The sequence below is a fragment of the Antechinus flavipes genome, chromosome 2, assembly GCF_016432865.1.
Source record: "Antechinus flavipes isolate AdamAnt ecotype Samford, QLD, Australia chromosome 2, AdamAnt_v2, whole genome shotgun sequence".
NCBI classification, from domain to species: Eukaryota; Metazoa; Chordata; class Mammalia; order Dasyuromorphia; family Dasyuridae; genus Antechinus; species Antechinus flavipes.
Genome location: NC_067399.1, coordinates 270,072,722 through 270,090,609, shown reverse-complemented (window position 1 = coordinate 270,090,609; position 17,888 = coordinate 270,072,722). Strand labels below are relative to the sequence as shown.

The window sequence follows — 17,888 nt, the reverse complement described above, 5'->3', positions numbered from 1 at the left end:
CTGTCTTCAAGTGATAGAGGGCAGAATTAAAAGCAATGGGTAAGTTTTATGAATAAGGATAGATTTAGCTTGGAATAAAGAAAAATCTCTCAAGAAACATACCTACTTCTAAAGTGGAATGGGTGACTTATAAGGTAGTGGGGTGAGTTCATCCTCCTTTCCCATGTTCAAGTAAAGGCTGTATAATCACTTCTGTGCGGAGCTAAAAAGATTTTTGTTCTTTTATAGGTTGTACTAGGTATCTAAGGTCCCTTGCAAGTTTTTAGAGTCTGATTCTATGAGAAAAATCCATCGGATTTGGAAATCAGAAAAACATTGATGACCTTGGAGAGAGAAATTTCAACAGAGAACTAGGAAAAGCTAAGGAAAGGGTAGGTACTGAGGAAGCTGAGGCAATGTGTGCAATCTACTTTTTCTGGAAACTAGGCAGCTAAGGAAAATGAAAGAAGTAATTTTAAGTAGTATGTGTATGATCTTTTTTGATTTTTAAAAGGCTATGAGAGGTCTGATTCTGTTTGTACGTAAAGAATAAGGAAGCAGAAGAGAGGAAAATACTGAAAATGAGAAGGAATTATCTATGTAGCAAGATCCCAGAGGAGATAGGGAAGGATAGAATATCAAGAACAGATGGGCATCAGCTGTGCAAAGAAGTAGATCAACTCTTTCCTATGAATTTTGAGAAAAATAAATGATGATAAGTGAAGATTAATTTTTTTCTGGTGTGAAGAAGGGTGATTTATAAGAGTGTGTGGCTTCTAATCATCTCACTTCTGTAGACATCTTTAACTGTGCTCTCTCTACTAGGTCATCACCTCCGCTCTCTCCCCATTCAAAATTAGACTCTGTCCTGGGTTTTGAAAGGGAAATTTTGGTCTTATCTAGCTCATTTCCAAAGTTTGTCTTCCACTATCAGACTATTAATCATTGAGCTAGCATTTATTAAGTACCCACTATGTGCCATGGTTGGGTTAAGGGCTAGGGATACAAAGGGAAGGTAAAAAAGAATCCTTGTTCTAAAGAAGCTCATAGTCTAATAGAGAAAATTATATGTGAACAACTATATACAGATGTATGTGTATGTGTGAATGCGCCCCCAACAAATTAGGGATAGTTCAGAGGAAAGGCACTAAGATTATGGGACAAGACTGGCAAAAGCTTCTTGAAGACAGTGGGACTTCAGCTGAGAATGAAGGAAGCTAGGAAGGAGTTCCAGATAGGGGAGACAATCAGTGAAAATATCTAGGGCAAGGAAATGGAGTGTGAGGGAGAAGAACAAAGACCAATCTAATATGGGAAGGGAACCAGGGTGAAGAAGCCTGGAAAGGTAGAAAAGGACCAACATGTGAAGAGCTTTAAAAGCCAAACAAAACCTGGAAGGGACAGAGATCACTGAAGTTTACTGAGTAAGGAGATCTCAAGCAAGGAGACCAACCACTGGAGAAAAGTAACTGTCTTCCATTTATTTGCACTACTTAGCATAATTTAATAAAGTACTTAGCACTTAAGAAATGCTTAATAATCACCTATAAAGCTAACTATCAAATATGAGGCAAGATACAGTGCTGTAGCTTGGGGTTGTGAAGCTAGAGATTTAAAGAAAAGTTTTGAACAGTTACCATTTGGAGTGTGATAGGGAATAAAAGATAAAGATTTCTATGCAACTTAAACTGACATTAAGTTTAATGTTTCACATAAATACCAATTCTTCCTCAGGATTTTTTCAAACAGAACAGTCTTTGCCCTTAGAGGAAGGGATTTTACACCCTAAGTAGGAGGAAGGGAAGGGATATAATGTAGTAAGCAAACACAAAATATCCAAAATAATCAAAAAATAATTGGGAAGGATGGCTAACAACTAAGAATCAGCAAGGGCCTCATTCAAAAGGTGGCATCTTCACCGAGCAAAAGGAAGGAATTTGTATGTTATTGTAGAAGCATTAGGGTGCTACTCAAGCTTCTTAGGAGGCATAGGTATCAGAGTTGCCCTCAAACCTGTGTTTAGAAATATCACTTAGCAGGAATTATGCAAAAAATAGAATAGTGAGGGAAGAGACTGTTAGCAATGAGACCAATGAAGAAGCTTCTTTAATAGTCCAAGCAAAAGGTGATGAAAATCAGAACTGGAGCGATTGTGGTGTGAAAGGAGGAAAGGGGATGGATAAAAAAGATGCACTAGGAGAAGAAGTGAAAACTGATGAATATGTAGAGTGATGGTAATGAGAGTTAACCATGGCTATCTGTAGCTGTGAATCTAGACTAGAAGGATCCTCATGCCCACAAAAGAAAAATGGAAATGAGGAAGATGGTTTATGAGAAAATTTATGAGTTCTGTTTTTGAAGTGTTGAGTTTAAGATGGACAGGAGACTTCCAGGTGGACATATTTAACAGACAGTTGGTAATACAGGATGGTACAATTCAGAAGGAAAAAAGGAAACTGGATAGAGAGCTTTTGGAGTCATCTGCAGATATGTCAAGTGAACAGATGGGATCTGATGAGATCACCAAAGTGAAGAGAACATTAAAAAGGGGAAAAAAGGACTCAGGAATAAGAAAGTGACATAAAAATCTAGGAAGGAAATATTATCTAGCACTGTGTTACAGAAAAATCAAAGGACAATTCTGAAAAGGCCACTGGATTTAGTAATTAAGTAAAATTGACTAAAATACAAATTGGGTTGAGTGATAGAGTCTGAAACCAAACAAACAAACAAACAAAAAAAGGCTGAGCAGTAGGAAATGAGGCAGTGGAGGAAATCATATAGAATAAAAAGATTTTTTAATAATAATGACTAAATATTACAGTCAGAGGTTCTGATAAAGGCCTCATTTCCAAAATATAGAGAGAATTGACTCTAATTTATAAGAAATCAAGCCATTCTCCAATCAATAAATAGTCAAAGAATATGAACAGACAATTCTCAGACAAAGAAATTGAAACTATTTCTAGCCATATGAAAAGATGCTCCAAGTCATTATTAATCAGAGAAATGCAAATTAAGACAACTGAGATACCACTACACACCTGTCAAGATTGGCTAGAATGACAGGGAAAGATAATGCGTAATGTTGGAGGGGATGTGGGAAAACAGGGATACATTGTTGGTGGAATTGTGAACACATCCAGCCATTCTGGAGAGCAATTTGGAACTATGCTCAAAAAATTATCAAACTGTGCATACCCTTTGACCCAGCAGTGTTTCTACTGGTCTTATCTCCCAAAGAGATTTTAAAGAAGGGAAAGGGACCTGTATGTGCAAGAATGTTTGTGGCAGGTCTCTTTGTAGTGGCCAGAAACTGGAAAATTGGGTGAATGCCCATCAATTGGAGAATGGCTGAATAAATTGTGGTATATGAATGTTATGGAATATTATTGTCCTGTAAGAAATGACCAACAGGATGATTTTAGAAAGGCCTGGAGAGACTTACACAAACTGATGCTGAGTGAAATGAGCAGGACCAGGAGATCATTATATACTTCAACAACAATACTATATGATAATCAATTCTGATGGACGTGGCCCTTCTTCAACAATGGGATGAACCAAATCAGTTCCAATAGAGCAGTAATGAACTGAACCAGCTATATCCAGCGAAAGAATTCTGGGAAACGACTATGAACCACTATACAGAATCTCCCTCTATTTTTGTCCGCCTGCATTTTTGATTTCCTTCACAGGCTAATTGTACACTATTTCAAAGTTTGACTCTTTTTTGTACAGCAGAATAACTGTATGAACATGTATACATATATTGTATTTAACTTATACTTTAACATATTTAACATGTATTGGACTACCTGACATCTAGGGGAGGGGGTGGGGAGAAAGAGGGGAAAAGTTGGAACAAAAAATTTTGCAACTGTCAATGCTGAAAAATTACCATGCATATATCTTGTAAATAAAAAGCTATTAAAAAAAATAATAATGACTAAAAAGAAGAGTAATGTAAGGCAATAGAGCTTGAGAGATTAGAAGAGACAAATGAAAGTTTTTAAGGATAGGGTAAATCTGGACAGATCTATAGATGCGAGGAAAGGAGCAATGAATAAACGGAGAATGAAAAAACTCAGAGTGGGTGGGGGGATGTTAGCTGTGTAGGAGAAAACAGATTGACTCAAGGACACAAATAATGGATTCTATCTTAGTAAGGAGAAAGCCCATTATTTTCTCAAAGACAGAAACAAAGAGGAAAGAGACTGCAGTAGCTAAGGTCTCAAATACAAATCTTCACAAACACTATATGATTAAATGCTAAATAGTGACCCCAACAATGAGTACTATCAGTTGCTAGGAAAGAAAGTCATCATGACTGCAATGGTCATGGGAACTTTCATGGAAAAGGCGGTCACAAATGAATACCAAACAGGTGGGTTTGTTGGGGTGGGGCCGGGAGTGGGGAGAGATACCAAACTTGAAGAAAGATATAAAGACAGGTTTTGAGGCAGAAATGAGGTGTGTGAGAAATAAGACCAGTATATAGAAGAAAGGGATCCTTCTATTTGGGAACAGGGAATCAGTTAAGACATAGTAGAAAGGACAAGTGAACTTTGGAGTTAGAGAATATAGGTTCAAATCTCAAATCTTTGATACCTACTACTAAGTGTGACCTCTCTGGATTTGTTTCCTTATCTGTAAAATGAGGAAATCAGATAGAATAGGTGGTCTTTGAGAGGCCTTTCAGTTCCACATCTATGATAATAAGATTGGAAAAGTGGGTTAAAATAAATAGAAAACAAAAACATAATTTTCATATTTTAAATGTAAATGGATTATGTAACCCAATAAAACTTTTAAGGAGGCAGAATGGATAGGGAAAAAAAAACAACTTCAAAATCTTTTGCAAACAAGGAAAACATAAAAAGGAAAGACAAATATGAAATTTTTACGATGGGAAAAAAATTAACTGGTTCAGGCAAATCCAAAAAAACCCCAGAAATTTGCAAATCACCTTATCAGAAAAAGCAAAAATATCACTTATGCTTAAAGTAACCACAAACAACAAACCAACATCAATATTAAATTTTTATTCTTCAAATGGCATAGCATCTAAAATCACAAATTAAAAATTTACCAAATTGCAAAAACCTCATGAAGAGAACAATAGGAGACATAATGTTTCTTTTGGGACAAATTTACGAATATGACAAATGGGAAAATATATATTTGAACAACTAAATATATTTAGAAGGAAAAGACTTATGGTATTTTTTGAATGGAACCATCAATAAACATACCTATTCCACAAAGCAATTTTTCTAAAACTAAAAACTCACCATGTTTTGGAGCATAAAGAAATTGCAAATAAATATAAGAAGCAGAAATACTAAATACATCCTTATAGATGACAATAATATAAAAACAATAAATCAATTCAGGAAGTACACATACACACACAAAAAAATACAAAACCCTAAGTGGAGCCTAATCATGAAATACTAAAAAAACAAGTAAGCCAAAAAAATTGTGTGGAAAAACAATAATGATGAGGCAACATACCAAATTTCTGGGATGACACTAAAGCAATGATACTCAGAGGACAATTATATACCTAAACGCATACACTAACAAAATAGAAAAATAAGATTAATGGACTGAATATACTTTTAAAATTAGAGAATCAACAAACTAAATCAAAATAAGCACAAAAAAAGAAATACTGTGAAAATTTGATAAATAAATTAGAAATTAAACAAGCAACAGGCCTAATAAAATTAAAAACTATTTCTTTTAAAAGATTAAAAAAATTAAGAAATCCAGCCAATATAATTTGTTTTTTTGCTTTTTGTTTGTTTTTTTAAGCAAATAGGGTTAAGTGACTTGCACAGGGTCACACAGCTAGTAAATATTAAGTATGTGAGGCTGGATTAGAACTCCTGACTTCAGGGCAGTACTCCACACCCTGCACCATCTAGCTGCCCCTCAAATATAATTTTTAAAAGTAAAAATTTAATTCAATAAAAATAAGAGTCAAACTAAAAACAAGTTTTAAAAAACAAAATTACTAGATTTGATTATAGGTATATGCCAAAAAAACTTAGAATATATGAAATCACATTAAAAACAAAAACAAAAACAAAATCCCCCCAAACTACAAGTCTATCTCAATATATGAAGATTAGTCTTTAACAAAGTACAATACTTAACTACATGTCTATCTCAATACATGAAGATTAGTCTTTGACAAAGTACAATACTTATTTATGTCACAAATCTTAGAAAGTACGGGCAAAATTTTTATCCATCACTAACAAAATCCAACAGCAAAAGATACAAAGAGAAATTCCATTTAAAATAACCGTCGATTGTATAAAATATTTGGGAATCTATCTGCCAAGAGAAAGTCAGGAACTATATGAGCAACTTTCCACACAAATAAAGTAACATGTAAACAATTGGAAAAAGATCAAATGCTCTTGAATAGGTCGAGCAAATATAATAAAGATGACAATATACCTAAACTAATCTATTTATTTAGTGCTATACCAATCAAACTCCCAAGAAACTATTTTACTGATCTTGAAAAAATAACAAAATTCATTTGGAAGAATAAAAGATCAAGAATTTCAAGGGAACTAATAAAAAAAAAAAAAATCAAATGAAGGTGGCCTAGCTGTACCAGATCTAAAACTATATTATAAAGCAGGAGTCATCAAAACCATTTTGTAATGGGCTGAAACTGAGTTGATGCACTGAGGTTGGAGCACTTAAGGCTAATTACCAATCAGACAATACTCTATTAGCATTTGCTTGGAGAAAGAATGGCTAACGTGGGCATCACACCATTTGATATCAACTAATAAATAAAAAAGTTGATCAATGGAATAGATTAGGTTCACATAACAAAACAGTCAATGACTATAGCAATCTAATGTTTGACAAATCTAAGACCCCAGCTTTTGGGATAAGAATTCACAATCTGACAAAAATGGCTAAAGAAGATTGGAAACTGGTATGGCAGAAACTAGGCAATGACCCACATCCTATCTCACATCACCTTGGTGGCCGGCTCTCTTCCTTCACTTCTCCACTGAAACCAAGACTTCAGAAGGCCCCCAGAAAACTAACCGAACCCCAAGTGAAGGAGATAGGACTTTGAAAGAAATAATAAAGGATTTGGACTTTAACATCTGACTGTACTTGTGGTGATTACTGAAGTGAAAGAAAGGCTGCTCCCAGAGACCCCAAGAAAACCTCAATAGAAAACATAACATTTTAGAAAGAACATTACAGAATATTATTTTTCTGTAAGAAACAACCAGCAGGATGATTTCAGAGAGGCCCGGGGAAATCTACAGGAAGTGATGCTAAATGCAATGAGCAGAACCAGGAGATCATTATACACGGCAATGACAAGATTATACGATGATCAATTCTGATGGACGTGGCTCTCTTCAACAATGAGATGAGTCAAACCAGTTCCAATCGTTCAATGATGAAGAGGGCCATCTACACCCAGGGAGAGAACCATGAGAACAGTGTGGAATACAACATAGCATTCTCACTCTTTCTGTTATTGTTTGCTTGGATTTTTGTTTTCCTTCTCAGGTTTTTTTTTTCTTTTATAGATCCGATTTTTCTTATGCAGCAAGATAACTGTATGAATATGTATTATATATATATATTGGATTTAACATATATTTCAACATGTATTGGAATACCTGCCATCTAGGGGAGATGATGGGGGAAAAGAGGGAAAATTTTGAAACAGAAAGTTTTGCAAGGGTCAGTGTTAAAAAATTACCCATATACATATATTTTGTAAATAAAAAGCTATAATTTTTTTTAAAAAGAAAGTACACACATAGAAGGAGTAAAAAAAAAGGGGGGGGGTCTAAAATCAAAAGTAGTTATGCAATAAAGACACTAAAAATTTCCCAGTAAAAACAGGAATAACAAAGATGCTCCTTTCTCTACTGCTATTTGACATAGTTCTAGAAATGTTAGCAATAGCATTAAGACAAGAGAAAAGAAATTAAAAACATAGAGATAAGAAAGGTGAAAATAGAACTATGTCTCTTTACTGATGACATGATGATTTCACTTAAAAAGTCCAGAGAATCACTAAAAATAAATAAATGAATGAATGAATAAAGGAGATAATAGATTAAGCAAAGTTGCAATATATAAATGTGTATATATATTGCAAAATATATTGTATAAATATATAAAATAAAATTACAAAACCCAATAAAATTTCTAAATAGCAGTAACAAAATAGAAGAGTTGATAATAACCCATCCAAAATAACTGCAGAATGCATAAAATATTTGAAAGTCAATCTGCCAAAGCAAACCAGATATCTGTATAAATTCGATTACAAAATACCTTTTAAAAATACAAAGATCAACAAACAGCTGAATAAATATTCACTGCACATCATGACTGGGCTATGCTAGTATAATAAAAATTACAATACAAAGAAAGAATATTTACAAATGTAGTGCTCTACTAATCAAACTAATATAAAACTATTTCACACAGCTAGGAAAAAAATGACAATCAGGATGGCAAACAAGGGAAGAAAGGAGAAAATTGGAAACTCAAAATTTTATAAAAAATAAATGTCAATATTGTCTTTACATGTAATTGAAAAAAATACTATTTAAAAAAAATTTAAAGAGAAAAAAGAAAACCTGCAAAAGAAAAAATGACAACAAAGTTCACTTAGGAGAATCAAAACATCTAGAAGAATGTCAAAGTAAATACTTTTTTTTAAAGGTGTGAGGAAAAGCTCTAAGAACTGTTACAATCAACAAAACCATTTAATGTTGTCTAAAAAGCAGGAAAATTAGAATAATGGAAAAGACTAGACAAAGAATAGTCAAAAATAAATTAAATAAAACCAAGGTTTATAAAACTTGAAAGTCTAAATTACTTAGGAAAGAGCTATCTGTTTGATAAAAACTTCTGAGATAATTTGAAAGCAATCTGGAAAAAAAATTAGGCTTAGATCAACATCTTAAACTGAATTGCACAATAAATTCAAAATAATTAATCTGATTATTAAGTGACGAAAAATATCGGAAGCAGATCATATAGCTTTCTCAGCTTAAGTAAAGAGCTAATTCTTAACTAATCAATTCCTAACCAATAGAGAATATAATAAAAGATAAAATGGTTTTGATTACATGAAATTGAAAAGCTTTTCCATGAACAATATCAATGCATCTAGAATAAGAAGAAAAGAGGTTAGTGGGAAAAATATTAAATACTGCTAATATTTAAAGGAATGTATACACACAACTAACAATTATGTTTCAAGTCTTAGTGGATTTTAAAAATATTCACACAAAACTCCAAGATTTTTGGTAGAGCATGAATATAAAACTAAAAGCCATCCTCTCATAAACAAGTGATTTGATATTTACAAATAGTTTTCTAGAACAGCAAATATTAGTTATATGTAAGAATACTTCAAATTATCGATAATAAAAAAATTACAAATCAAAATGAAAAGAGATGTCAACATTGGAAAGAGTTGTGGAAAGATAAATTCACCAATTCATCACTGGTGCGAATGTATACAAACATTCCATAAAGCAATTTGGAATTATATAATTATGAGAAATAAAGTATCCTTGTCTTTGATCTAGAGAACTCACTACTAGGGAAACAGCCATCAATGACAAAGAAAGGCACCATGTCTCACACAGACTTGAGGCACACTATGCTTAGGAAAACCTGTTTTAATAGAAGCCTGCTCAAGGTAGTCAAAAACTGAAAACAAAATTGAAAAATGAATAAACAAACTATTAACAGATTATTATTGTGCTGTGAGAGAAATTGGACATGAAAATAAAGAAGCACAGATAAGAATGGATAAAAAGTGAAGTAAGCAGGACCAGGAAAAAAACTACACCAATTGCAACAATGTAAAGATCAGGAACAAAACAACTGTAATTAAATGCTGTTCAGTATTTCAGTTGTATCCAACTCTTTGTGACCCCATTTGGAATTTTCTTAGCAAAGATACTGGAGTGGTTTGTCATTTCCTTTTCCAGTTCATTTTTACAGATGAGGAAATTGGGGCACAACAGTGACTTAATTGACTTGCCCAGAGTCACACAGCTAGTAAATATTTGAAGCCAGATTTGAACTCAGGAAGGTAAGCACTGTACTATCCAGCTGCTTCCAAAATTAAATGTAATAAAATTATGACCAAACTTGCCCCCAAAGGAGAGCTATGAGAAAAAAAAAAAAAGTCTTCTCTTCTCCCTTGGCTCCTTTACATAAATAGAACTCCAAAAGTGAAGAAAAGTGAATTATGTCAGAACTTTTGATATATTGATGGGTTTTTACTAAATTTTACAAACCTCTAAACTCTACTCCTGCAAGGCCTCTATTCAGCAAACTCTTCCTTTGAAGAGTTCATATCTATCACTCAGGCTAGATACCGGGAATTGTTATCTGTTGACATCTAGAACATCCTTTTTCCTTTTCATAAGGAAATCAAGTACTGGGGCTCACAGTCTTTTCCACCTTAATCCTTGTGCTCATACTAAGAGACTTCCTGAACTCCAATACTTAATTTCCCAGTTCCTCAACTCCTACTCCTCCATTCCGCCTCAGTTATACACAAGAATAGTCATGGTTTAAGTCTTTTCATCATTCACAAGTGTTGCACTGTCACATTCAAAACTCCAAAATTCCTTCACCAAATCATAATCTTTTAGCATTCTATCATAATCCAGCCCTAACATTCTGACTGACTAAATGGTGAGGGGTGAGGAAGCCAGCCCAACCCAGGGAGAGAGAGCGCACCTGGAGAAGAAGAGTGTCTCCCCTGGATCACACTCATATCATTTAACTTACTAAATCGGAGTTTTCTCATTTACAATATGAATGGAATTGCCTTTTTCAGCTTCATAAAATTTGTGATTTTGTGAAGCTTAATCTCCTTTTCATCTGTAGGACAGAATGCATTAAAAATGTGAGAACATCTAGTTTAATTATGATATTCACTAAACAGTGCTCACGAGGATATCAAAAACCAAAGATAAATTGAATGTTAAACAATTTTTACTCAGAATTAAGCAGAGTCAAACAAGGCAAGCACAAGAATATAGTCCTAACGTTCATACATCTGCATTAAGAACTGCAAAGTAAAAATGACAACAGAACAAGATTAGAAATAAAAAATTCACATATATCTAAAATTTCTTCATAATTTTAAAGCCAAAGGAGGTTACCTACAAAAATATTTACCACAATGGAAACTAAAATTTCCTCCTTGTAAAAAATGGGTCATGACTCTATTTCATGGATCCACTCATTAATGTTTGTACCCAACATGATGTTAGGAAAAAAGCTAAATATGGAAATCCTAAACTGAAGAATAATCATGTAAGCTAAAGAGATATCTGTAAAGTGAGAATAATTCACATTTACACATTAAGGTTTACAAAGCAGGCTTCGTGACAGCAAGCTTATTATCCCCATTTTACAAATGAGAAAACTGTGGCTAAGAACATTTTTGATTCTGTGGGAGATGAATAAATACCAAGTGCCAGAGTCAAGACTGCAATCTGGGCTTGATGACTCTTGAACATTCTGATCCAGTGTTCTTTCTACTATACCATACTAAATTATACCCAATGTCTGACCCATGTCTCCTGAAGATAATTCTTGCATCCCCAGATCTCTGTTAGCTACATATGAATTTCCTTCTGATACCATAACAGATAAGCAGAGAGATCCTTCAGTAAAAAAAGTTCTGGGCCTCAGTTCAAATCCTTTCTCAGACACAGACTAACAATATGACCCTCTGAGCAAATTTATTTTCTATATATCTCTTCAAGAGGTTTGCCTGTTTTCTCATTTATAAAATAATAATATATATAATGAGTATAATAATATCTATGTCACAAGGCAGATATTTAACTTATTTACTTCTTTTCCCATCAAACTGAAGATATTCCCAACTGAACTCCATTTTCCACCTTAATCCTTGTGCTCATACTAAGAGACTTCCTGAACTCCAATACTTAATTTCCCAGTTCCTCAACTCCTACTCCTCCATTCCGCCTCAGTTATACACAAGAATAGTCATGGTTTAAGTCTTTTCATCATTCACAAGTGTTGCACTGTCACATTCAAAACTCCAAAATTCCTTCACCAAATCATAATCTTTTAGCATTCTATCATAATCCAGCCCTAACATTCTGACTGACTAAATGGTGAGGGGTGAGGAAGCCAGCCCAACCCAGGGAGAGAGAGCGCACCTGGAGAAGAAGAGTGTCTCCCCTGGATCACACTCATATCATTTAACTTACTAAATCGGAGTTTTCTCATTTACAATATGAATGGAATTGCCTTTTTCAGCTTCATAAAATTTGTGATTTTGTGAAGCTTAATCTCCTTTTCATCTGTAGGACAGAATGCATTAAAAATGTGAGAACATCTAGTTTAATTATGATATTCACTAAACAGTGCTCACGAGGATATCAAAAACCAAAGATAAATTGAATGTTAAACAATTTTTACTCAGAATTAAGCAGAGTCAAACAAGGCAAGCACAAGAATATAGTCCTAACGTTCATACATCTGCATTAAGAACTGCAAAGTAAAAATGACAACAGAACAAGATTAGAAATAAAAAATTCACATATATCTAAAATTTCTTCATAATTTTAAAGCCAAAGGAGGTTACCTACAAAAATATTTACCACAATGGAAACTAAAATTTCCTCCTTGTAAAAAATGGGTCATGACTCTATTTCATGGATCCACTCATTAATGTTTGTACCCAACATGATGTTAGGAAAAAAGCTAAATATGGAAATCCTAAACTGAAGAATAATCATGTAAGCTAAAGAGATATCTGTAAAGTGAGAATAATTCACATTTACACATTAAGGTTTACAAAGCAGGCTTCGTGACAGCAAGCTTATTATCCCCATTTTACAAATGAGAAAACTGTGGCTAAGAACATTTTTGATTCTGTGGGAGATGAATAAATACCAAGTGCCAGAGTCAAGACTGCAATCTGGGCTTGATGACTCTTGAACATTCTGATCCAGTGTTCTTTCTACTATACCATACTAAATTATACCCAATGTCTGACCCATGTCTCCTGAAGATAATTCTTGCATCCCCAGATCTCTGTTAGCTACATATGAATTTCCTTCTGATACCATAACAGATAAGCAGAGAGATCCTTCAGTAAAAAAAGTTCTGGGCCTCAGTTCAAATCCTTTCTCAGACACAGACTAACAATATGACCCTCTGAGCAAATTTATTTTCTATATATCTCTTCAAGAGGTTTGCCTGTTTTCTCATTTATAAAATAATAATATATATAATGAGTATAATAATATCTATGTCACAAGGCAGATATTTAACTTATTTACTTCTTTTCCCATCAAACTGAAGATATTCCCAACTGAACTCCATTTTCCCCCTTTAAATTCAGAATAAAGCTCTACTCATCTCTTTTCTTCTCCATTTCCTATTTCTATATATGGCCTCACTATTATTCAAGTCACGCAGGCTCAAAACGAAAATATCTTTGCTTTTTCTCCTGCCTTCACATCACCTCACCACTCCATCCAATACAATTAGTTTGTAACAAATTTCACATCTGTCTCTACTCACAAATGCCACCAATTGCTGTGTTCGTGTTATGTCCCTTCACATACCCTATGGAGTAGGGATTATACTCAACAATTGATTGTTCCCATATTGTCTTACTATGTCTTGTTTCTGTGCATTTTAGTCAATTATGTCTGGAATGTATTTCCTTCCATATTTATTTTTGCTATTAAATCCTTTCTTTCTCAAAGCCTAGAGTCTGGAGTCAAAGAGAACGATCTTCCCAAGTTCAAATCCAGCCTCAGACACTTACTAGTTGTGTGTTCCTGGGAAAATTACTTAACCCTGTTCACTTCAGTTTCCTCATTTGTAAAAAGAACTGGAGAATGAAATGACAAATTATTCCAATATCTTTGCCAAGAGAATCCAAAAAGGTCTCAGAAAGTTGGATGCAACTGAAAAACAACTAAACAATAATAAAAGAGTAAAAATTAAGCACAATTTATAGATTATAGCTTTCCATTATTCAATCAACTTAATGTTGGCTTAATGTATTAAAGAATTTCTTTTCAGGATTTTCTTTTTTTCTCTCTCTAGTTTGCAGATCCATCCTAGTCCTATTATTCTAACTCACTTCTTCCATTAGATTTAAACAGAATTCTGTCATTTAGTTTGCCTGGTCTATAAAAAGAATTCCTTTTTGTAGAGTCAGGGACCCAGTTCTATCCTGTCTGGTTTATGGTGAAGGCAACTAACTAGCTAACTATTAACTTAATTGATGTTCCCTAGACAGTATATATAGACAATAGCTTAAAGAGCTGTTCTCCTAGTTATGGGATCTTCTTTCCTCTGCTATTCCATCTATTTTGGGATCTGCTGGCCTCAGCTTTGGTCTAGTCTTTCTAAACTTATAATTCTTAGATAAGGCTAATTTACTTCACTTCAATAAATTTTAATTAAGCACCTATTATGTGCAAAGTCTAATGCAGAGAAAAAAGCTTAAGAGAAGCAAAGTTCTACATGAGCTAACTCAGGAAGAAGACCCAGAGTACAGTTCTATCTCTGACAATTTTGTGACTGAGTTCTAAGCAACTCTTAAAAATGAAAGGACTCTTAATTGTATCAACCTCTCTCCTCATCAGAGGTTACATATAATTCAATTAAGAATCCCTGTTCAAACAGAGATGTTTTTTGTCACAATCAACACCCTATTTCCAGGGGTCTGAAGTTTATAATAGCACAAAGTGTGTTAAAAATTCAAAGGTTCCACTTTGTTGGATAATAAAAGAGTTTGAAAATAGGTTCATTTATATAAGTTAGGTGTCTGGAATTCAAGACATTTTTCTGTAGAAAAAAGTATAAATAATTTTGTTCTCAGGCCAGCCTACAAACCACCATTTAACCCAATGTGCATCTGCAAGGAAATAAAATGGAAAATGACACTATTTGAAATAAATAACAAAACCATAAACTCTAATAAGTACTTTTTTGTACCTTGAATGGTTAAGACAAGGAGATCTAACTGGAGGGGGAAAAAAATTACACAATGATTATTGTGTAAATTATGATTAGAATAATTTTTTAGTTCATAAATAAAAGAGGAAAATTTTTTTCCTAAGGTAAACAGGCAAGAACTGGAAATGCAGAAGAGGAATGGGGTTAAAGTAAATATGGAAGTATGCCTTAAAGGGATTAGATTACTAAAGGAAGAATTAACTGAGCTACAAAGAATAAAATACAAAACAAAAAGGAGAAGCCAAGTAAGTATAGTGGGGAATAGGAATTTTATCTCATTACTAGCAATAAATTCACTCTTCTGCAGAAGTCTCTTAGGATTATAGCAAAAGAAAATTATTATACTTAAGTACATAAATTCATTACCGTTTTGTCCCTGAGTCGCTCGCCATGAATAATAAAGTCAGCACAGCTGCTGTTATCTTCCTGATGAAGGGCTTTAAAGACAGTGACAGAGCTTAGTCCACCTCCTCCTAGTGGTAACCATCCACCACTTGAGTCATCCCGGGTCATCACCACAGCTCGCACTCGTGCATAACTATTACTAAAATAGATACAAAAAGTATGAATTAGCTTTTACATAAATAAAAAATAACTGAGCATTCAGTCTTGTTTAAGAAATCCAAGACTACATTAATTCATATATTATTTGTTTTCTGTTTTTATGAAAGAAAAGTAACCTATCTGAAAAAGTACAGGAGCCGTAGTCCAGATAGATTTGCCAATATTAAACTATTAGCACTTTAAAAGACTAACTTTATCCAAAAAAATTATATAATCCTCCTCCTTTTTTTTTTGATGGATACATTCTTCTTGAATATGTAAAGCCAATTTATGAAATATACCAGAACCAAGAAATCATCAGCTTACAGAACCAGATTTGTCAATAATGTCTCTTCATAAATCTAAGACAATTTAATTTATTTCTTTAATATTCTTAATCATAACATGTTAGGTTTTATTAGTTCATAATTAATAGTAAATGAAATATTAAAATAAGTCAGATACATGCTGAAGTAGCAAGGTCACGGTACATCCATTGGAAGTCTGGGTTCTTGTTAATTTTATTATCTTAGACCAGTGACTTTAACTTGAGGTAACTATGAATTAAATAAAGATGTATGCAAAATTCTTTGTTATCATCTAAAGTTATACTATATAAATGAGCTTTATATTCATAACTCGAAGTCTTCATTATTAATATTATGGCATGTTGATATTATTCACACCAGACAAATAGTTAATTGGTCACTTATTGTGTCTACTTCTAATTCCCTTAATTCTATAAAATACAATCAATACATGGCATCACAGATTTGAGCTTGAAGGGATTTTGGAAATCATCTGGTCTATAACATCAGTCTGTTAAGAATGATATGAAATGAGTCAATATGCACTAAGGAAAGCCTCAGAAACATCATTTTGATATTTGAGACTTATTATTTCAGGATTCAAAAGCTTGAAATCGTTAGATCCCATGTTCAGTTTAGTATGATTTTTTATAATTTTCTAAGTTTTGCAAGAAAATATTAAAGCTTACTACTTTCTTAAGTGTGAAACTTGGAAAAATAAAACAACTAAGAATAAGACCACCTTATTTCTTTTTTCCAAAGCTCTATCAAATTTGCTCTTTAAAAGCAAAACTATAGTCATATTTGCCTTTAGAATTGCTTAGTAACAGAAGCAATATAAATAAGAGAAAAATGTGGATGATAAATTAATTCCCATAATATCCTTCTGATAATCAATTAATAATGAAACCTGGCATTTAGATGCCATTTAAGGGGTTAGTCTACATTAATTCATTTGCTATTCAAAATAGCCCTGTGAGGGAGATAATAGCAGTATTACTACAAGAATTCAAATAAAATTGAAACCATAGCAGTGTTTTGAAGGAAACTAGAGATTTTATATAGTGGAGATAATTAAGGGAATGCATTTGAGACCAAAGGGACCCACATGTGTAATAGTGGAAAGCTGGGAGACAGAATCTCAAAATACAAAGTATAGTTAGAAGGCCAGTTTGACTAAAACAGAGAATGCATCAGGGGAAATAATACAAAATAAAGTTGAAATGATAAATGGGAACCATATTGGGGAAGGTTTCAATCAAGTTGAGGATTTTGTTTCTTATTCTAGAAACAACTGGTAACCACTAAAATTTTTATTGGGGCGTCGGATGTTTCAAGAATATAAATTTGGTAGTAAAGTAGAGGATAGACTGGAGAAGGAACATCAATCAGGAGGCTACCTTAATTTCCAGCTAGAGATGATAAAGATATGAACAATGGGAGAGATTATATGGATGGGAAGAAGGGAATGGATAAAAGAGATGTTATGAAAATACAATCTACAAGACTGGATAACTGATTTAATTCTGGGGAAGTAAGGGGAAAGAAAAACTAAGGATGAAAATAAGATTTTGAAGATGGTAAATAAATTCCAAGTGAGGCATGGGGAGATCAAGTAATTTGCTCAGAATAATTTTTAATAAATCAGTCAGTCAATCAATATTTGTTAAATTTATACTACATCCCAAGTACTATGGCAAGCCCTGGAGATACAAAAAGAAGACAGCCCTTCTCTCAAGAAGCTTACAGTAGGATGGGGAAGATAACATGCAAACAAATATATACAAAGCAAAAGAGTCTAGAAAGATTTCCATAATAAAATGAGATTTTTGGATGGAATGTCAAGGAAGTCAGGTAGAACTCAGGAGAAGAGAGCATTTCAAGCACGGCAGACAGCCAGTGAAAAATGCCTGGAGCCAAGATATGGAGTGTCTTGCTCTTGGAATAGCTAAGAGGCCAATATCATTGGAATGAAGAATATATAGTAAGGAG

General features: G+C 33.4%; 1 protein-coding gene across 1 annotated transcript in view; it reads right to left on the bottom strand.

Moving 5' to 3' along the window:
- SPRED1 (sprouty related EVH1 domain containing 1) overlaps positions 1–17,888 on the bottom strand; it is a 140,622-nt gene that overhangs the window by 62,911 nt on the left and 59,823 nt on the right. Inside the window, exon 2 of the mRNA XM_051977051.1 lies at positions 15,412–15,589. Within this exon, the coding sequence (XP_051833011.1) occupies positions 15,412–15,589 (178 nt within the window). The remainder of the gene's footprint in view (positions 1–15,411; positions 15,590–17,888) is intronic.